The sequence below is a fragment of the Podarcis cretensis genome, assembly GCF_951804945.1.
Source record: "Podarcis cretensis genome assembly, chromosome: 8".
Lineage (NCBI taxonomy): Eukaryota > Metazoa > Chordata > Lepidosauria > Squamata > Lacertidae > Podarcis > Podarcis cretensis.
The window spans coordinates 63,618,799-63,640,538 of record NC_137177.1 but is presented as its reverse complement, the minus strand read 5'-3'; the positions used below and the strand labels follow the sequence as shown (position 1 = coordinate 63,640,538).

General features: G+C 47.4%; 2 protein-coding genes across 4 annotated transcripts in view; one reads left to right on the top strand and one right to left on the bottom strand.

Moving 5' to 3' along the window:
• Positions 1 to 1,388: 1,388 nt before the first annotated feature.
• Positions 1,389 to 21,669, bottom strand: LOC307223080 (uncharacterized protein). 3 transcript variants are annotated; one of them, XM_079988899.1, is made up of 5 exons: positions 20,339 to 21,669; positions 10,421 to 12,073; positions 7,078 to 7,314; positions 4,148 to 4,243; positions 1,389 to 2,653 (listed from the first exon to the last, which is right to left on the bottom strand). In XM_079988899.1, exon 1 carries the CDS (start codon positions 21,666 to 21,668, stop codon positions 20,622 to 20,624), a length of 1,047 nt encoding a protein of 348 aa, XP_079845025.1. In that variant the 5' UTR covers position 21,669; the 3' UTR covers positions 1,389 to 2,653; positions 4,148 to 4,243; positions 7,078 to 7,314; positions 10,421 to 12,073; positions 20,339 to 20,621. The 3 variants fall into 3 exon arrangements, with proteins under 3 accessions (XP_079845025.1, XP_079845026.1, XP_079845027.1); XM_079988900.1 differs by lacking the exon at positions 10,421 to 12,073 and having other exon boundaries at positions 4,148 to 7,314; XM_079988901.1 differs by lacking the exons at positions 4,148 to 4,243; positions 7,078 to 7,314; positions 10,421 to 12,073.
• The window catches only part of TSHZ3 (teashirt zinc finger homeobox 3), a 122,642-nt gene continuing 122,511 nt past the window's right edge, over positions 21,610 to 21,740 (top strand). Inside the window, exon 1 of the mRNA XM_079988743.1 lies at positions 21,610 to 21,706. Coding sequence (XP_079844869.1) covers positions 21,667 to 21,706 — 40 coding nt within the window. The 5' untranslated portion in view covers positions 21,610 to 21,666. The remainder of the gene's footprint in view (positions 21,707 to 21,740) is intronic.

Here is a 21,740-nt window from a genome sequence, read left to right as displayed (position 1 = left end):
GAGGCTAATTACTCCCATCATAGCCTCCAAATTACCTCGTGTGGGTTGGAGAGATGTTATTGTCAGCCATCTTCCGATGCGCCCCCTAGTGCCCCCCCCAGAATGAATTAAATTCTTAACCTGAGGTACCACTGTAAAGAGAGAGAGAGAGAGAGAGAGAGAGAGAGAGAGAGAGAGAGAGAACCATGCTGCTGTTGTTGCTGCCCACAACCTAAGAGGCAGTGGTCTGCACCAACTTGGATGGCTTTAAAATAAGGATTAGACCAATTCATGGAGGAGAAGGCGATCAGTGACTACCAGCCACAGTGGTTAAGCTCTGCCTCTACAGTTGGACGCAGCAATGCTTCTGGATACCAGGTGCTGAAACCACAGGAGGGGAGAGGCCTCTTGTGCTCGGGGCCCTTCTCGCAGGTTTCCTACTGTGAGAACAAGATGCTGGGCTAGATGGGCCATTGGCCTGATCCAGCAGGACTCTTCTTATGTCCTTCTGTTCACCTTAGGTCAAAAGAACTGCTCTCCTATTGTCCACAACTCAAAGTTTAGCACAGGGCCATTAAAAGGAGGAAACAGAAAATGATGGAGGGAGACATAGCAGAGTGCGGCTAAGCTTAAGGAATCCTCCCAGGGACCATTCACTGCTTATGAGCCCACTGCTTATGAGCTAGCACAGAAAACCCCAGTCTGATCTGCAGCTCTGAAAATCCCTCTTTTCCAATTATACGCCACAGGGCTATGCATGCATTTTGATGGAGTCAGCCAAAAACCACAAGGAGAGCCCTGCAGCAGCAGACCACAAAATGGGATTGGCACTTGTGTCTCCTAGGAGTTGAAGTTTCAGAGCTCCTTTATCACGTGACCTGCTGACCTGAAGATAGCAAAACTGACCCCGTCTGCATGGAGGAGTCTATTGCTAAGATTCCCCAGGGAGCACCCACCAGCTGCAAACTGATCCAGCGATTAACCCTTGTGTGCTGCGGATGTAACGCGGGAGTCACGGCAATAAAGCTTTCTCTGCATAACAGTTCCTGCGTTTGTAAATTGTTGCTCTTATCAGCTACAATCGAGGATGTGATTCCTTTCTTCTGGGTGAAACCAAACTGCCAAGCTGCTCTTAGGAGTGGAGCCTAAATCTATAAAGGAAGGGATATTTATTCACTGGTTTCTGAGGGATGATGGAAAGGGAAATCTCTTTAAAGGCAGCTTACTTTTCAATTGCCGTCTTCACTGTATACTACATGCTCGACAGAACTGGCAACATGGTTACAAGAAGGGAAGCAAATAATTTGCAAAGTTGCCACAAAATGTTCCCTGTAAGAAAAATCTGAGGCTAATTTAGGATGTCTTACTCAGGCAAAAAAACAACAATAACAACAAACAACAATCAGCTGTGGAAGTTGAATAGTACATTAAAAGTTTATTGACATTTGTTTGTATTCCCATACATTGAGATCTTCTGCCTTTAATTGCCGCAGAAGTCAATCAGATTCACATTTGGTCATCTTTGGGGGCAGTGAATGAGCAAGAAGGGTTTTCATTGACTATTTTTTTAATTAAAAAATTAAAATATGATGGTAGAATTCTGGTTGTGTGTTTCTAAGGCTCGGTTAACACCTTGGAATTGTGGTTTTGTAGCCACTTAAAAGCAGGAGTGTGCTGCTGTAATCTGAGGCCCCATCTGCATCATCGATTTAAACCACTATGAGAACACTTTAAACCAGAGGTTTTCAACCTTTTTGAGTCCATGGCTCCCCTAACCAACTACATTCTTTCTGAGGCACCCCTGTGGGGCCCAGGGGCCCAGTTATGGCACCCCTTGCCTGCAGAGCTGGCAGCATCTCACCCCTTTTTGAACACAGCACCCCTGACCATCATTCAAGGCACCCCAGGGTGCCATGGCACACTGGCTGAAAACCACTGATTTAAACAGTTATGGCTTCCCTCAGAGAATGCTGGGAAAGGTAGTTTATTAAGGGTAGTTTGTTCAGGTTGCTGAGAGTTGTTAGAAGACCCCTATTCCCCTCACAGAGCAACAGTTCCCAGAACAGATTAACCATCAATCCGTCTTCCCAGGAGGCTCTGGGAGTCATCGCTCTGGGAGGAGAAGACAGGCCTCCTAAAAACTCTCAGCACCCTGAACAAACTACAGCTCCCAGAATATTTGGGGGGGGGCATGTCTGTTTAAAGGGGGCTCATTGTGCTTTAATCAATGTCCCCACTGTGGAAGGATGTGTGGATCCAGAATTGGCCTCTACAGTCACTTACTGACTCATTGTTAAAACCGTGTTTATGGAAGACAATCTTGCTCGCCAAAGAAGAATTAGAAGAAGACATGTATAGTGCAGATGGAGCCTAAGATTCCAAGCAGTGCTGCCATTTTTTCACCTTCTGCTTCCATTCTAAAGGCAGCAGGGATCTGAGGAGAATCCCAACAGTGAGGAGAAGAAGAGGAGAAAGGTTTTGAGATGGTGCAAAGAGGAAGGAAGGCCTTCTGTGGGGATGGCCCCAAACCAATAGGACTGCAAACTGATTTCCCTTCCGAAACGGGATTTTTCCCAGGCCAGCAGTTTTTGAAGACTGCCTCATCTTCGCTCTCAGCTCCTGGATGCCCTCTCTCCTCTCTCTAACATATTTCCAGGACATGTCTCACCTTGCCCTGAGGGGAGAACACAGCAACGATTCAGTGAAATTATCTCAAATGAGGGGATATTTTCCCCCTCGTTCTCTCTCCTGTGGGCTTTCTGTGGAAAAAGAGCATTTAGCTTGTTAACGACCATTAATATGTACCATCATATATTAGGGGGAGTTAATACGCAAAGGAGAAGACTCAACCTTTCAGTTCATTAAATAAAACAAATTTTCAAAACCGTCTATTTACGATAGTTGGGGAACTGTGAGGAAGAGCTGAAGGCGGCAGCGCCTGCTTCGCCAATTTGAAGACAAGATGGGAAATCCTTGGAGGAGAAACATTTGCATGTTTGGAAGATGCACATTTTGGACACAGATACATCCAGGATGCCACTGATCCTTTCAAGGAATCACTTTCAAAATATATTTTCCTTTTATAAGATATCCCCCTTTTAAAATCCCACCAGGGACCTTCTTATAAATGAGGAACTACATCTCCTGGGATTGGACCAAGCTGGAAAAGTATGTTATTAAAAAAAAATAATAATACATAGCAGAATGCAGAGCAATATAATTAGCCCATTTCTTTTATTTTTTTGTTATCTTTTAAAAATGTATAGCCAAATTTTAATTAAGCATATTCTCTGGATGTTTGAACTGTGCAAGAATAAGGAAAGATAGTCTTGCTGTATTTCCAAGGGATTAATTGTATCAATTTAAGTCTCCTTTTCTGATCTCTCTTATTGCAGCTGCTTGTCTTCCAGAAGTATCCACGACACCTTGTGTGAGATGCAGAGTGGTGTGTGTGCGTGCGTGCACATCTGTATCTGGGATCAAAATCCACAGCTTCGAGGTGCATTCTTATCATTACAGGAAAGAATTTACACAGGCAATTGCAAAATTCTGTTTGATGCTAATCTTTGTGCATGGAAATCAGTATAGGCCTTCCATCCCAAAAGCCCCTGATCTATTACGTTATTAGCATCATCGTGGTTCCTATTTGTTAAGCTTTCATTTGGAATGCATAAGGAAATGAATGTATATCTATATATATCCTACTTGCAAAGTAACATCTCCTTGCTACTTCAGTTCAATATCTCTGAAACAATGGGGCAGGTGCAAATAAACATGATTCCAAGACAGCACTCAGTGACCTGCCCAGTTCCCGAACTTTACAAAAAGAAAACATTTTGATTAGGTCACCGTTTTAAAAAGCCATCTAATAAAGGGCTTCTATAGCAGTCCAGCTTTTCTTGACCTAGTTCTCACTACGGCAATAAGCCTGTGTCTGGGTTGCACCATTCGAGACTGCAGGCAGGGACAGACACGTTGCTTGCTCCTAAGATTCTCTCCACATAGAGAAAAAATGGTGGAAGAGAGAAGGCTAGGCTTACAGCTGAAACAGAAACAGCTAAAAACGTAGGGCACATGGGGAAAGCAATAATTTTAAAACTAATAATAATAATAATAATAATAATAATAATAATAAATATAATAATACACACAAGGTGCCAGAACTCACCTTGAATGCCTCCCTTGTTCTCTTATAATGGCAATGGCACCCACCTGAGAGGTGCTGGAACTGAGTTCTGGCGAGTTCTGGCTGGGGAAAAAAGCCCTGCACACAGATATGATCTATTAAAACAACCAGATCATTACAGTAAAAACATTGCAGCGCCAGCCCTTTCCTTAGAAACCATCAGTTTCCAAAAACCTATTGGAACACGACAGTCTTTTATTGGGAAGATGGTGATAATCAATCTTATGCATCAAATTTATGGAAAATCTTTAAATAAAGTGGTGTTTTTTTTTAAGGAACAAGAAAGTCTCCACCTACTAGTGGAAGGAGAACAAGGGTTGGGAGGAGCCTTGTTCTTTCTAAAAATGGAATTCCAAAGCCTGGGAGCAGCCACTGAGAAGGCTCTCTCCTGCTTCCCTACCAAGTGTGCCTGTGAGGGTATCAGGATCAAGAAAAGAGCTTCCCACTAAGCTCTCAGAGCCTGGGCAGCTTCATGTGAGGGAATACAGTTCTTCAGGTGCTGGGTCTTTCCATTTTTGAATGGAGGCGCATCCAATCCTGTCAGACCCACTTGCCACCTGGAGCATCACCCCCAACATTTTTGCAGACAAACACAGAGGTGTGTTTGTAACCTACCTCTCGTAGCTAAAGAGGAGTGCTTGATCTCTCCTACACTCACACACTGAACCCTTGTTCCTTGCAAGGTTCTCTGCCAGCCCTCCCTGGAGAAGCTTCTGGGCATTGAACCTGGGACCTTCTGCCTGCAAAGCAGGTGTCCAGCCACTGAGCTACAGTCCACTCCTATCTTACCACTTTACCCGGAGCTTTAAGGAGTGACATATTACATAAGTGGCCCAAAACCCAGTGACTTCCCTGCAATCACCTTTGAAAAATAATGTGATGCCCTTCCTCATGCAACCTTCTGGTGCCAAAGGGCTGGCTCAAGAAAGTTTGGGGCAAAAGGGAGATGGCGCCCCCCCAAACCATTTCAAGGAATACCAACTAAGCCAGTGTGGTATAGTGGTTACAGTGTTGGACAAAGACCAGGAGACCAGTGTTCAAATCCCCACTTGGCCATGAAGCTCAATACTGGGTGTGACCTTGGGCCAGTCACTGCCTCTCAGCCTAACCTACCTCACAGGGTTGTTGTGGGTATGTTCAGGGATGCATGAGAGGATATATTGTTTGATTGTAGCCTTTCCAACTTGTGTAAACAAGTTCACAATTTAGCAGAGTCACATTCCCCCTTTTAAACTCACAGTGGATGCGTTTGCTCAGGCTCGCTAAAGCCTCTATAATACCTGTTCTGGTATTTTCCCCTTATTCCCTCATAAAAGATAAGACACGACACAGTCTTCTATAAAAGTATAAAAAGAGTTTACTCACATTCTGTTCACAATCAGAGCCCAGAAGGCAGACTTAGCTTAGGAAAGTAACATACACCTGGAAACTATCTCATAAGGAGACAGTCCCTTTGTCCTCTCTTGGCTGGAGGCCAAGAGAGCATCTTTGGCTAAACAGATGTTGCTTCTTCGATGCATGTAGTCATAGAGAGAGAGATGGCTGTCCTGCCCTGTGCTTTTGTCATTACCTGCACAGGTGAGGCCACGCCCACCTCTAGTCACATGTCCCAGTCCAGAAGGAAACAGGAAGTTTATGTGCTGGCTGGACAAGCATTCCTCCCCATGTGTAAACATGTTCACTCTAGCAATGTTGTACTTGACTGTTCCTGTGTTTTATATCCCACAGTTGTGGGGGCTGAATGATGAGGGGTGAACCATGTATGTCACCTTGAGCTCCTTGGAGAAAATGGTGGATGGTAAAATGTATTTATCTCTTATTTATTGCATCTATTTCAGCTGTGGCAGCAGGCAACATGGCCCACTCAGCTCTGTCCCCCAGCCTTTTGTTGTTCTTCCCTGACCCCTAGCATTGGCTGCCTGAGGTGGACTTTTGTGACTCAAGATAGGGTCATCACTGCACTGGAACCTTAATCCTATCCTGACTGGCAGCAGAATTCCTGGATTTCAGGCAGGGTCCTCTCCTAGTTGAACCTGGGGCCTTCTGCCTGCAAAGTATATGCTCTGCCACTGAGATTCAGGGCTTCAGTTCCCCACTGAGAGATTTACCCTTTAGAACCCTAAGGAGGGAGCAAAACCCTGAAAAATGACAGCTCACAGTTTCAAAATATAGCAAGACATCCGCCAAAAGGCAAAAAATGAAAATTTAAAAAGCAAGGAACGGTGACTTATCAGGGACACTTGGAACACAGAACCCAGTCCCAGATGTACCACCCACTGAGAAGTAAACCTAAATGAAAGCACCTGGAGCAGGTCTTGATTTGACAATTGTGGGGTGTGTGTGTGTGTGTGTGTAGGGGAGGGTGCAGAGACAGCTCCTGTGGAAATTAAAAAGCAAAGCAAAAGCCCAGAGTGAGGCCGAAACTCCATCGCTATTGGAACAATTACAGAGCACGCGCATCCCTTCTGAACAAATCGACCTTTTCCTTTTCATCAAGTTGCAAAACACTAAAGGTTAAGGAATGTTTGAAAGGAAGCTAATGCTTTTTAAAATGGGGAGGGGGGTAGATTTATTCAAGACTCAAGCAAACTTTGTGAGGAACCGTAAGGCACTAAACACATAAATTCCCCGCTTCCAATAAAAAGAAAAGAAGGTGAATATGAACAGGCACATGCAATTTGTACATGCAATGTTTTTGTTTGTTTGTTTTTTATTGGAAGGATGAATGAATGTTATGAATGAGTGTTGCTTCTAGGACGACATGAAGTTTGAAAAGAATAAATAGCCAACGAGAGGCACCTGCCCCAATGCTGGTTAATTGCAATTTTTAAGCCACATTTCTTTGTCTCTAGTGTACGGGGATGACATGAGTACAAGGAGAGCAGATCAATGATGGTGTCAGATTTTCTTACTTTCCATGTTGCGTTTGACCTGGATGGCACAAACGGTAGTCACAACTAACAGGGAAAATGAAACGGCCTGTCCTGCTTTTATCACCCTAATGAGCACAAACAAAAATATGTAGAGAAACGCTTTCCCCAAAGTTCTCGAGGTTACTGCTCCAATCCTTCAGCTGTCCCTGAGCGAGCAGGGACAAATGTCAATTGGTACACCACGCAAAGGATTTGTGGGACAATTCAATCTTTACCCTAAAAAAGAAAGAAAGAAAAGAAATTGTGTGCAATAACAACAGCTGCAACTATAATAGCCTTCGTGACAATCATCGGAAATTTAAGAGAGAAAAGGAACATAAGACTAAGAACTACAGCATCTTAAAGACTTAACCATTAATGAACTCTGTTTTGTGGCTTTTGTAGGCTGGACTCCACATCATTGGATGGAAGTCTGCAAAAGCTTCTGCAAACATGGAATCTTGTCAGTCTTTAAGGCGACCCAAGACCATTTTGCATTGGATAGGGCTAGGGGGGAAATTCAATTCACATCGCATTTAAAGGTGGGTCTAACTTATTCACACTTTTTGAAACAATATAAGACGATATAAGAAACATAGCAGGCCTTCAAAATTTGCACTGCTCTGGATTTTGCAACACAATTCTCTGATCAAGTAATGTGCTAAGAAATGTGTATAGGTGGAAACAACATACGGGGGAAATAGAGGAAATTGCTTTGCAAAAATGTGCATATTAGCAAAAATGCACAAGGACACACTAGTGAATCTTCATGAGCAAAAACAAACAAACTTCAAATGGATGTAGAAGTGTGGATAATTGAATTTAAGACTGGAAAAATGACAAAGAGGGAGAAACAGAAATTGACAGATTTGCTCATCCCTAGTGCCTGATGGAACAAAAACAGTTGCCCCTCTCGAATAAGGACATAATCCCAGTCTGACAAAAGGTCCATTTCGTCCAGTATCCTATTTTAACAAGTGGGCTCTAGACACTTCTGGAAGCCCATGATCAAGGAGCTTGAGTTTAGTGTTCTTGCAAACTATTCCATCTAAACATGATCAGCTTCCTTCTAAACCTACTGTGAACAGTCATTGCCCTCAACCAGAACCAGTGTGGTATTGTACAGAAGATGCCGAACCAGGAGGGCCTGGTTCAAATGTCCCATCCTACAGCTCCTAAGTGACCATAGGCAAAGCAGTATTTCTCAGCTAACAATTCTACCATCTCATTCTGTGGCACATGTAGACCAGGCATTGGTGTTCTTCAAAATGTGTCATCGTCCCGTTCCCCTCATGTATGGTCAGGGCAGGTCCAACACATTTTGCTGCCTGAGCCAGAATTTTAACACCTCTCCCTCCTCCAATTCAAGGTATGTAGTACTTGAGGAGGGCCAAGTTAAAATCCCACAATCACCTCTTATTGTTGTATTGTCACTTACGCTAACAAAGATACCTTTGCTGTCCCTTCTTGACATCCAAAACAAGCCGTCTGAGGCACTCACTACACTCTGCCTAATGGTAGGGGCAGCTGTGTCTAGGATGTCACTCTGCCTTGGTGCAGCCTCCTCCCTGCTCCAGAGTGGGGCAGCCCTGTATGGATTAAAATTGAATACTGGACACACATGCCCAGTTCCATGTGCCACCTTCAAAACGCTTACCTAAAATTACAGTTCAATTGGATTAATAAATGAATGCAAGATACTAGAGCTTAAACGGGGCTCTGGAGATGGTGCAATCAAACTTCTCGAGATGTCAGCACAGCACTTAGCAGTATTTAACAGTTGCATAATATATGGAAATTCACTTTTGTGTTCCGATGCTGGGAGATATTTCATCTGCTGACATTCTGATGGCGTCATGCAGCAATACAAAGCAGAAGAGCCCTGCCAGGGGGGGAAAGTTGGCAACCTTAGTCTCAGCTTTTCCATGGCTTGACCCCTGCACTTGAAACTGTAGCTTTGTTAAAGGGTCAGAAAAGTCCTTGTCATCCCCCTTCATTGCACTGCAACGGCAGCTATTTAACCAGCTCACACACACCGTAAACTGTGTTAAATCCAGATACTCAGAAAATCCTGGGAAGTGAATAATTTCTGTTTCTCTTCCCTAAAATCCTGTTTTTTAAAACCCATTTGGTAGATGAGAGAATGTTTTTTTCGTTGTGAATAAGTGCTCAGGTTCATTCAGTCATTCCTGTTAACTGCCAAACGCGCCCCCTTTCTCCAGCATATAGGATTTCTATGAAAGCATGATTTAATTTGCAGTTAATTAACTCATCAAATCATCATTCTGATTAATCAATTAATGCTTTCAGACCCAACTGAGACATTTGTAATTTCTTACGAATAAAGTGGGCCCTTTTTTAAATTCATATGGCATGGTGATCAGCCGAAGTGAATGACAGGCAGTGTAAGTGATGCTTTGGACTAAAGTACATGGGATGCTCCTTCAATTAAAGTTTGAAAGCACTAATAGCCATTGATTTGATTCATTCATTAACTACAGATTAAAATGTTGAGTTTACAATCAGAACTCATCCATTGTGGGGAAAGGGTGAGCAATACGTTCAGGCATGAAGCATTGGGGACAAGAGCCTTGGAAGGGTTGCCGTAATACTGGAATGTCTCTAAGCATGTACAAAGTGTTTTTCCATCATTGGTGAGCCTGAAAATAGGCTCTGGTTTGTTTGTTTTTCAAAATGTTGAAGTATTCTGCACAGTGGGGAATCTGTGGCAAACAGACTTGGTATTGGGGGGGGGGCGTTGGGGCAGTCATTGTGATGCCCTCTAGATGCTGTTGGACTACAACTCCCATGAGCCACAGCCAGCATGGACAATGGTCAGGGATGATAGGACTTTTAGTTTAACAGCAACTGGCTGGCAGCACATTTGCTACCCCTGGCAAGGTGTCAAGAGAAATTCAACTACACTCTTTAACCACAGACAATTGAGAGACAAACGAAATGGGTGTGTACAGCACAGGCAGAGATGCCTCTAGTATAGCTCTCTTAATGATGATGTGCATCTAGGCAGCAGCACCACCACCACCCCGCCCCAAATGGTAAAATGGTTTAGCTCCAGGCACCTCTTCATGATCAGAAATAAGCATTCCTGGGGGAAGGAACCATAGCACACAGGGGTGGGACTGAGCGCGCTCACTTCTCCTGCAAAAGTTCCCAGGTTAAAGCTTGGGCATCAGCAGTTGCAAAGGGGCCAAGAGATCCCAAATATTTGCTGCGGCTCTTGGTCGCAGACAAGCCCCGCGCAAAAACGAGTTTGCAAAAAAGACGAGCTGGTGCCTTCGCAGCGCGCGTAAACTTGGTTGCAGGGTCGCAGAAAACCCCTCACCTTTAACAGCTGTGAAAGGCAAGAGTTTAAACGAGCGTCACTCTCCTTCACAACTTTGCAGGGCAAACTTGCTCCGGTGCCCTCCCTCTCCTTTCTTTTCAGGACGGATAAAAGAAAGTCCTTCCACTGCGCAGCGGCGCGTTGTTGAACTACGGAACTCGCGCCCGCAGGAGGCAGCGATGATGGCCACCAAATTGGATGGCTTCAAAAGTGGATTGGACAAATTCGTGGAAGGGGATAAGGCTATCAATGGCCGCCAGCCACTAAGGTCATGCTCTGCTTCCACAGTTGGAGGCAGCAATGCTCCTGAATACCAGTTGCTGGAAATCACTGGGCTCTTGGGCTCGGGTCTTTTTTGCGGGTTTCCTACAGGCATCTGGGTGGCCACTGTGAGAACAGGATGCTGGACTAGATGGGGCACTGGCCTGATCCTGCAGGCTTTTTCGATGCTCTTTTCTCCCTTGCATCAGGTCACACACACACACACCTCCACCTCTTCTCCTTAAAGGATAGTTATAATGACAGTTAACATCCAGGAGAGTCGTCTTAATCCTCCCATCAATGAAAAGCAAAACAAGTAATCGAGCAACAAAAGATGTTTTTAATTGTTGACAGCCCCACTTTTTTGCTAAGGAACCCGGGGAGACCCTGCTATGGAAGGGCAGGCGCAGTTAGGGGCGCGCCCCACCACCACCGCGTGCCAAGGGAGGGGGGGTCTCCTTCGAATCCAACGCCTGCTCTAACGGATGTCTGTGTTGGAATTCAGAAATGCCTGCGCCACCCCACCCCCCTGTTTTTTGTGTCCTAGACAAAAGAGAAACCCCCTTGTTTCTCTTGCGAAACCATCCCAGCGTCGAAGGAAAGGGAAAAGGCTCGTGGGGCCGCGGGAGGATTTGTCTTGCTGTAAATCACCCATCCTTGTCTGGGACTGCTAGCGCCTCCGCCCTGCTTAAGCACATGCGTAACTATCACCAAAATAAGTGAGACTTATTCGCTTTAGTGGATCGGTGCCAAAATTTTTTTTTAATTGTTTTACGCAGAGGCGTTTGAAAACAGCACATTTTTTTATTTTTTTTAGAAAGAGTGGGTGGGTGTGTCAAAGACGTGGACATGAAGAAAATACGAATTCTTAGTCTCTCTCTTTCTCATACACCGTTTATGCTATGCAATAAAATGTCTCGTGCTTTCTTTTTTAAGCGAATCAAGCTTTATTAAGTATATATTATAGATTATTTTTTAAAAAAATAAATAAATGCATGGATGGATCTGGATATCCTGAGCCAGGATCCCAAAAACGTTGCTCGTGGTACTTGCTGCGCTTGCCCTTCTTTTTAAAAAAGCAAGCAAAAGGGGAAAAGAAAAAGAAAAGAGCAATCCCATTTATGCAAAGGCGTCCGCTAGCAAAAACTTCCTAAGGGTGTGTGAAATTGACTAATCTCTCATGGCTTAATATAAATAGCATTTGCTGTCGCCTCTGGTGGCGTTGCAGGATCCGTGTCTTTCCTCCTCCCTCCCGCTGCCCAGCGAGAGCGCACCGCGGCTCTGCCAGGCGTTAACTTATTTCTTCCCAAGCGATGGGCAATTGTCTTCTGCAGAGATTTCTCTTCGCTGCTTCTCTCTCCGGCGGAAGAACCATCTGCAGCTTCCAGCTTTCTGCAAAAAAACAACAACCCCTGAGCGCTCTCTCCGTTTGCGTTCAGGCTGGGAAGCGATCAACCCAGAACAGGACGTCCCAGTTACAAATTGAGGGAAGCGGGCGCAAACAATATTTTTCTTTTTAAGGAACCAAAATTCCTGCAGCTGGGTCCAGGTTGAATAACCTGGTCGGCTTTAGTGGATTTAAAAGAATATATATATACCTTCAGCTGCAGTTAAAACAAGCTAAAACAGGGTTTGCAGCAGGTGAGGTTTTACAAACTCCCCACCTGGAAAATCTGCAGTGCCCCAACCCCCAATTTGATACCCTCAGTTAGGAAAGAGTTTGGAGACGGCCTCGAAAAGTGGTGCTTAAAAGCCATCTTTCCCCCCTTCCTTCTTCCAGAAAGGGTGTGTTTGTGTGAGCGCGCGCGCACGTGTATGCCTATGTACAGTATAGTGTGTGTGTGGCCTCAGCAGGATGAGAGCAGAAAACTTATCCAGGGAAGCTTATCTATCCCCTTGGGACTCTTGGGAGGGCTGCGTGTCCGTGCGTGATGCTCTCTAGTTGTCCCTTACGGCCGTGGCGCAAAAGGAATCGGGAAGGCGCAAGAGCCACTTTTCTACAACAGCCCCACGCAGAGGGAAGTCAAGGCTTGGCGTTGCCGCCGCCCTTTCCTGGGCGCAAAAGTCCAGAGACCGGCTGGGGTGTGAGCGCAGTTGGCGAGGTGTCGTGGGCAACTGGCGAACACCTGCCTTTGCTCTGCAAACCGTTTTCATTGGCCAGCCCTTGATCTGGGGCTCTTCTGACTTGGCCCCCATTGCACTGATTTACTGGGCGCTTTAGTTCAAGAAGGAGCGCCTCTGGCCAATTGTAGCCTCTGGCCAGTTTTAGCTTCTCCTGTGTGTGGTGTTTGTGTTAAGGCGCTTGGTGTTTCAAGTACACGCACGCACGCACCTCACAACAGCTCCTTCCAGACAGCGACTAGGATGACAGGGAAAATAATCTGGAGAGGGTTGTGAGATGGGATCTGATACAAAGGAAAAATTGAGTTTCTTTTAAGCATCGCTTCCTTTTTTTTTTTTTTTAAGAAAGCGGGGAATGGCAGTAATCCAGAGAGGCAAGACAGGCATTGAATCCAAGCAACATTCCCAATTAAAATAAATAAATAAATGAGATACATAAAATCGAACTTTTCCTCTCCTTGCAAGACTTGCTGAGCCCGTTTGCAAAACCTAAAGGAGTTAAAACAACAACAATTATTTTGCAAAGACCAGCAGAAGGTGGGAAATGGGGTTGTTAAAGAATTGCTCAGACTCTCCAGATCAATGGCTTGTGGGGGTCATTTCCGACGTGGAAGTCTTTTGAGACTTGCCCCGCCCCCCTACACCTCTCCACATGCAGATTGCAAACGGTTTTTAAAAGTTCCAAGCTCTGCATTTCTGGGCTTTTAAAAACTAAAACCCTAAAAACTGTCGGAGTTATAACCACCACCGCTTTAGAGGCTCGGCAGACAAAACATCTGGTTCGTTAGGGCAAAGTTGCTGGAAAACAGAAAAGAAAACTTTGCTGCCGTGCAAATTCGCTTACCAAAACAATTTACATTCGAGAAAAGGTTCTTAGCCAAAATGAACAAACTTAGTTTCCTTTTTCTTTTTAATTTGTATCCGAGGGCTCTGGGAACCCACAAGTAATTTCCAACAGAAAATACGTTGTTATTGTTGCTGTTTCGTAGCACTTGGGGCAATTTCCCCCAGAGCTCCGCCTCCCACATTTCAGGATTAATGATTACTTTTCCAACTATTTCCCCTCCCCACCAATATTTCCACCACCCTTCAAAAAAAGAAAAAAAGAAAAGAACTGAAGGATGTCATTGGGAAGGAGTGAAGAAGGAGTTATGGGAGGCTGTGTGTTTTTTCAAGCCTACAAAAACCTCAGACCCCTCATATTTATGTACATTCATTTCTCCCTTCCTTACTGTTCGTCAAGGAAGGGAGGGGGGGAACACACCCAATATTTTCTTTTGCTTCCCTTGGGAGAAATTAAAATTAAACTTGCAATTAAAATCGGGGGAGGGGGTGGAACTAGTTGTTGCTTCACCTTAGAACAAAAGAAAATGTTGGCACAGGAGGGGGGAAATTATTACCAAGTTGCTTGTTTTAATAGACAGGCAATATATATTTATGCTACAAACACACACACGTCCCTGGACCTTGCCAATTTCATTCTGCCTTGCCTGTTTACACTTACACACACTTACAGACACACACACAATATTAGGGAGAAGGGTTCACAGCCTCTCTAAGAATGAATATCTGATTCTTAATACTACAAATACAAACTTTCTTGGAGAGATGGTAGGAATCAGATCCCAGTCTAAAAAGGTCGGCCCCCGCCACGCACGCACACGCACACGATCATCCCCTTGCAGCCTTCTCAATAACAACACGACTACCTTTGCTCATGACGTTGTTCTGCAATGTATTTCTGCAAAGATTTGCAGTCTCCAGACTCTCTCTCTCTCCACTCACAGGCCAAACCTGTCCACTTTGCAGGATCAGAGCCTCAAGTTCCCTTAAGCCCTTGGCAAATGTAGGGCTTTCCCCCCTCTTTTCACTCCCAGTTTTATTACTCGAGGCCTAAGCAACACTCCTACAAAGTACGCAATACTTCTTGGGTGAACTTTTGATTCCTTCTTAATGACGTTCAACGCGAAACGACCGGGTTAGTGCAAGGATTTGGGGAGGTTAGGTGTTTGGTTGTTTGTGCTTCCAGCAAGAGAAAAGATGTAGGAACTAAGGCAGGTCCTCTACGAAGCTGGTACCAGCCAGCAGCGGTGGCAAATCTGCGTCTGCGTAGCCATACCCAGTTTGGTACCCACGCCTCAAATACCTAAGGATAGATCATCCTTGCCAGATTGTCTGCCGCTGAAAAAGGAGGCAATTCCTTTGGAAGATTTGAACTTTTCGGAAGCCAAGTCCTTCCTCTAATTCTGCTAAAATCATCAACCTTCCCAATGTTATTACGACGGTTTTAGGATTACTGGTAATCAAGCTTTCATTACAAATAAGTTTCTTTTATCTAAAAAAAAAAAAAAAAAGGGGGGGGAGTGTATTTGAGAAGTCAACTTTCTTGTGGCGTTACAACCCAGTAGGATATTTTCTGCTTTGTTTAATAAAACGACAACTTCTCATAGCAAAAAATGTCAAAAGTTCCTTTAAGAAAATATAAATAAATATAAACAGTTATAGATAGGTGTGTAAAGCCTAGCAGACGTGATTCCCTACGGGGGCAAGTTGCCCCCCCCCCGAAAGAAGAGGGGTTTTATCTGAAAACTTCTTAGTTTCAGACCGGTGCAAAGGTGGCACCCCCCCCATCTCTCTCCATCTGAGCTACCGAAGTTTTCTGAAATGCTACGCTCATCCCCCAATCCCGAAAAGGCAACACCTTAATTAAAACAATTGCATTTTACGTCCTTAGTTTCTGATAAGAACCATTAAGAGAATCTCCTCTTCCTGCAAAAAAAAATAAAAAAAAAATTAAACCCCCCCCCCCCCAAGAACAAGCCAAACTTGTCAGCCCAAATTCTCCAGCGCCTTCCGTAAGACTCATTCCATATAGAGGTAAACTCTCCCAGGTTTGAGTCCCCGGAACAATTAAGACTAAGGAGGTGAATTATAAAGGGAACCCTCCCTCTCCTCCCATCTTACATCATAGCTCTCTGGTTTTACCAAAAGAAGAAAAAAGCGAATATTGTTTCTGATACGTGGGGGAGGAAGATCAAGGTTTTCTCTCTCTTTTTCTCTTTACACCTAGCACCCTGGCTGGAGGGGGCGGGGAATATCCCCTCCCTGAAAATTCTATGCCATTTTGCAGGTATTTGACTAATTAAAAAGAAGCAGTTTCACTGGGCCTGCCTTACTAAAATGCAGATCTTTCTAATTTAATAGCTGCAGGGGAAATGTGTGTGTGTGTGTGTAGGGGGGAACATGCAAGGGCTAGACGACTTGTAGTGCCCTTCTCTTCCTGTCCAAACTCCTCTGCCTCTTTCCATCCATCCAATTCTGGACCACTGTTTAATAGGAAAGTGGTCCATGGCATCGTCAGGATGCAAGAAGAACAGGATTAGAGAATGAGGATTGGTTGGGGTGGGGGTCACAAGTTTGTGTTGGGTTTTTGTGGTCCTTCAGACACACCAGGGGTTCCAGATGCGACACTCAGCTCAAGGGGAAGTGAATCCAATGAAGAGAAGGATCCACATTATTTGGGGCGGGGGCGGGAGCGGGAGCGGGAGCGGGGAGCGAGGTCAGAAGGAGGTCCTTTCCCTCCCCACCCCCCGGTTTAAAATTCTGACTTACTACTCATTTGCACGCAAAACCGTCTCCCTTCCTGGCCAATAAAACTGCTATTAGCTGGCCGTTCTTCTAATTCTAAAGCACTGTGGCCTGGAAGAAAAAGGAAAGTTTTGCTTCGGTGCAAAAAGTTAAAGGAACTCTCCCGTTCGGGTTGCAAAACAGGCCTCTATGTCTGTCCGGACCTCATGGCTTTCAGTTACATCTTGTCTAACCCAGATATCGCCTAGTGTACCCCCGCTCCTTTGGGGCAAAAAACCCCACAAACACACACACACAACCCTAATAACCACGAGCGATTCTCACGATGAGCAAAAACTCTCAATAATAACAGTCTCAATTGCGCGCACGCCTTGCTTTGGACACCCGCGCATTCTTCCCTTTAGGATCGTGTGCAGCTCTTTGTAGCTGGTCACACAAACCCCGTGCGCTTTTACGCGGTTTGACAAGCATGCATTTTGGAAAGCTGCTCCATTTCTCCGGAGTTTGTTGGGTCTCTGTCTCTCTGCTCTCCCCTCCGCCGCCGCTTCAAGACTTTGCGCTCACGTTTGCTGCAAAGGCAAGCTGACCCCTTTTTCCCTGCTTAAGTTGCCCCGCGCGCGTGAGTTATTGGTGCGGAATCTCCCAGCCTCCCGTTCCGCCTGCCCGGCGCTTGCAGTTGCAACGCGCGCATCCCGGGTGACACTGATGGATGCGCCAATGGGGGAGATGGACAGATGTTGGGGCGGATCTAACGGCATGCAAAGCCAGAGAAGCAGAGGGAACTCGGAGCATCGGGATTGCGGGGAAATAAAATAGAAAACTCACTCATTCTTGGTACACACAACCCGCCACCAACCCACCAGCAAAGTCAGAGAGGAAATGTTTCTATTATTATTATTATTATTATTATTATTATTAGGGGGTAGGCTAAGGGTTTGCTAAGTAAGCCCTTATCGCCTCTCGCAGTGGCCAGATCCTGGATCCTGCAACAGCAAACCGACGCCAATGCAATGGAGCCCAGCGACCCTGGACAAGACAACTCACCCTCTTCTGCTCCTAGGCAAGAGAATTAACATTCTCCCACGCTGGCGGTGGCAATTTCCCGAGGACTGCAAAATACTTTTGCTCTCTCTGTGTTTGTGCATGTGTGTGTCTCATCCTAAGGGACCGTCTCTCTCACCCCTCCCTTTCTTAAAAAAAGAGGAAACCATCCAACAACAGCATATTTTTCCCTCCCCCTGCTACTCTTCAATGCAAAAAAAGAAGAGAGAGAAAGTACGGTACCTAATCCCTTCCCCCGCACAGCAAAACCCAACATCTGAAAACATCTGTACCGAGTGAGGGTCTTTGGAGGCATCCCAAAATCTTCAAAGACTAGGACAGACTGCAGTGTGTTTCTTAATTTTTTTTATAAAAAAACCTTACTGTGAAAAAGTGAGATCACACTCTCCCCCCACTCAAAAAAGCACGAGATTACACACAAATTGTTATCATCATCATCATTTTTTTTTTTAAAGAGAGGAAAATTCTTTGCTACTGATGTTTGCTGCGCTTAAGCAAAAGGATCTGGGTCTCCAGGCGCTTGCCCGGGCATTGCAGGGAGCTGTTATTAAATATCTCTCAGCCACACAAAGAAAAGAGAGCGGGGAGGAAGAGAGAGAGAAAGAGAAAGGGGAGGGGGGTGCAATTGGCAGTCGAGAAGGTGCTTGGCTCTACCTTCTGATCCATGTTCATAAAGCACTTGAAACGCAGTTAAGAGTCCATCCTCTCTTCTCTGGCTCCCCCTCTTCCCTCCTCCCTTCCTTCCATTCCCTCTGCCGTACCCTATTGCAAGCCAGGAACACCCAATCGAACGCGCAGCGCATCGATTCGCCAAGCGCTCTTTTGGCAAGGGATTTCTTTTTCTTTCTTTCTTTCTTTCTTTCTTCTTTTTTTAAAAAAACCCACCCTCCTAGATCTCTTTCCCCCACCAATGAACTTGGACTTGCAAGGCGGGGTGGGAGCGAGCGAGCGACTGAAAGAGCCTCTTTTAAAAAATAAAATAAAAATTTTAAGAAGTACGTGGTGTGATGTGTGGTGAAGAAGACAATCTGGGAGGCTTGTTTCTTTTTGCAATGGACCAAGCTTAGCTGGTCTTTATTATTATTATTATTATTATTATTATTATTATTATTATTATTATTATTATTTCTCCTTCCCTTCCCCGTACTGTTTGCAAAGATTTCCTGGGAGACCTTTGCAAAGATGAGGACAGAGACGTGAAGGAAGGCAGGAAGAAGAGGGGGGGGGGGCGGGAGGGGGGGAGAGCTCCTAAAGTGGATCCCCTCTGCAGCAAGAAAGAGGGCTGCAAGCCAGAAACCTTGGATCTATGCTTGCAGGAGCCTGAACAAGCACCCAACAAGGCAGGCTGGTAAGTCAGGGAAGCAGCAATGCTAGAGGGGGGCGTGAATCCCGGAGGGGCGCATGAATGCTGTGGGCCCCAGAGAGAGAAGCGATTGGAGGGGCGCTGCTGTTTCTTTCCTTTCCTTTTTAATGCTGGGTCCTGGGTGGAGTGTTTTGTTGTGGGGCAGGGGAGAGTTGCACGTGCAACCCAGCTCCTACTTATGCGTATTCGGATGCAAGTACCACCGACTCCGGCGGAACTTCTTCCCAAGTCAATCTCTCTCTCCTCCCCCCCCCCCCACGTCAAAAACCCCTTCCTTTACGTTGGTGGACTCACGAATCCTAAGTCCCGGGACCCCTGATCAAAGCAGCAGGGTCAAGTTTCAAAGGGACTTGACCCCCTAACAAGGAGTTTGCACCTCTGTTGCTGGACTCCTGCGGTTGACCTATGCTGCTTATTATTATTATTATTATTATTATTATTATTATTATTAATACTTCCAGAGATTTTGGCATGCAGAACACAGTCCTCCAGCCTAGAAAAATACTTTGCCCCTTCTGTGCTCTCTCTCTCTCCCCCCCCCCCGAATCCCCCGCCCTGGTGCTGCCACTGAATGGTGGGGGGGGGGAGTTTAGAGGCGCCTGGCGGTGGTTGAAAGGGAAGGGAGCAGGAAGCACCCCTGATAGCAGAGCTGGGCAGACCTTCTCGCTTCCTCTCCCGCTGGCCTCCCTTGACAGATCTGCTGTCAAGGCCTGGATGACCGGAGGGCGGCCGCGTTTCAGGAGGGGTGGGCAGGCGGGAGAGGCTGCCTGGAAGAACTCTGGCTCACCCCTTCCCAGCCAACACCCCCCCCCCGCCTGCCAGCCGCCCCCATCCGCATGCCTTCCACGCACTTCCCAGACTTTACTTTGCTGGAGGAATTCTCCTCCGAGCTGGAGAGGAAGGAAGATGATGGATTTCTTATTTCTCCCTTTTGGAGAAGAAGAGAGAAGGATCTCTAAGCCATGGGGTTTTTGTTTAAGGGGGATTCTTTCGAGGGAGTTGTCTGAGAAGGGATTGGGACCCTGGAGCAACATAGAGAGGAGAGGTCAAGAAATGGGAGCTTTCCAGGAATGCCCTCTGGGGATCTTTGGAAGAGATCTGGACTTTGGGTGGGTGGTCTTTGAAGCTCACGAGTTAATTGATCCAGGTGGGATAAGGGGAGACCCAAAGGATGCCTTGGAGAGATTTAGACGGGGGCTGAGAGGGCGTTTAGGATATTGGGGGGGGGGCGGTATCCCCATATTTGTCCCATTGGCCTAGATCTGAGATTCCCTCCAGACCTCAGGGCTTTGCAATAGGAGCGGGATCGGAGAGCCCAAGCGAGGTGGGACCCAAAAACTCCTGTCGGGTGATGGGACGAGAGGTCTCAGGTATTTTTCCTGCTCCCAAAAAGAGGTCTGTCGGGGCGGGGGGCAGGGGGTCCTGCCAATGCTATCCTGGGGGTCCCCTCTGGTTGTGGAGGTGGATGGAAACCTAGGGGATGCAGCCCGAGCACAGTGTGTGCGTGGAAAGGTGAGTCTCACCTGTGGGACGGGACGAGGAGCCGCTCTTCCTCTCCTCCTCGGCCACTCCTGGGGGTTCAGGCTCCGGGCAGGGACTTCCATGGGATACCCAAAAGGTGGCATTCATAACTCTCACGCGTGGTGGCTGGGGCGAAGTGGGGGGGGGGGAGAGGAAAGAAGGACGGCCCACCAGTTGGGTTGGGGAAGAGGCATGCTCCTCCCCTGCTTTCCTTGGGCAGCTTGGCATCTGAGACAACCCGCTGCCCGCTCTGCTGCAGACCGGGCACCCTCGAGATCACTCGCTCTAAGCTGATGGGCGCCCTCGAGGCTGCGGATTGAATTGAGCGGGGAGGGGACGGGTTGGAGGAGGAGGAGGGATCCTCCCCCCGTCCCTCCTTGTCCCCTCCCCCTCCTCCCGGCTGCCATCTGGGGAGGGGGAATCCCCTCTCCTCCTGCCTCCCCCCTCCCCACTCCAGAGCGCTCTTCTTTCGCGCGTGGCCCTTGCTGCGTTGCTGGGCGGCTGCCGCGCGAGGCGCAAAGAGTTAAGGCGGCAGCGGCAGCTTCGGCGGCAACGGTGATGGGCGCCCCCTCTCCCTCCCTCTCCCTCTCCCCGGCGACTAGTTGGAGTCACGCTGCGATCATCTCTTTTTCCCTTCAAGCTTTGCCTGTTGCCTCCGCCGAAGCCGAAGAAGCCGCCGCTCCCTCCGAGCGCCGCTCGCCGAGCCGTCGGAGCGCCGGGCTGGAGAACTGCAAGGCTGCGCGCGGCGCTTCCAAGAGCCGGCCGGCCGCTCCAGCAGGAACCCCGGAGGGCGCTTGATGCCGTGAGCTCCCCGAAGAAGACCGGAGGAGGAGGAGAAGGAGGCGCCGCCGCTGCCGTCGGGCCGGGCTGGGGGTGGCTCCCCTCGGAAGGACTCCCCCAGAGGGCGCCTCCACAGGGCTGGCCCCAGTCCTTGCGCTCCTTGCTGCGGGGCGATCTGTCAAAGTCCCCCCTCCTTCGCTCCTTCGCTCCTTCCCTCCCTCCTTCCCGCGAGCAGCAGGGCTGTCCTTTGCGCTCCCTTCTCCGGCTGCTGCTCCTGCCTCCGCCTCCTCTTTCTCCTCCTCCTCCTCCTCCTCTTGCACATCGTGCATGCCCAGCAGCGGCAGCAGAGGCGGCAGCAACAACAACAAAAAGCTCGCAGCGGCAGCGGCAGCCCAGCCTGGAGCGGCTCTCTCCTCCGACCAGGATCGAGGGAGGCTGAAGCAACTCTGTTCGCCCCCAGCCCCCAGCCGGCCACCTCCTCCGCCACCTCCTCGCCGCCGCCGCCGCCGCCTCCTCCTCCGGGCGCTGCCAGCGGACGCTGCCTTGCAACATGCCGAGGAGGAAACAGCAAGCGCCCCGGCGCGCAGCAGGTACGAGCCAGGCGCTCCCCCCACATCCTCTCTT

Excerpts from the sequence above, each read along its gene's own strand:
- LOC307223080 (XM_079988899.1), bottom strand. The coding sequence starts at position 21,668 with ATGTTGCAAGGCAGCGTCCGCTGGCAGCGCCCGGAGGAGGAGGCGGCG.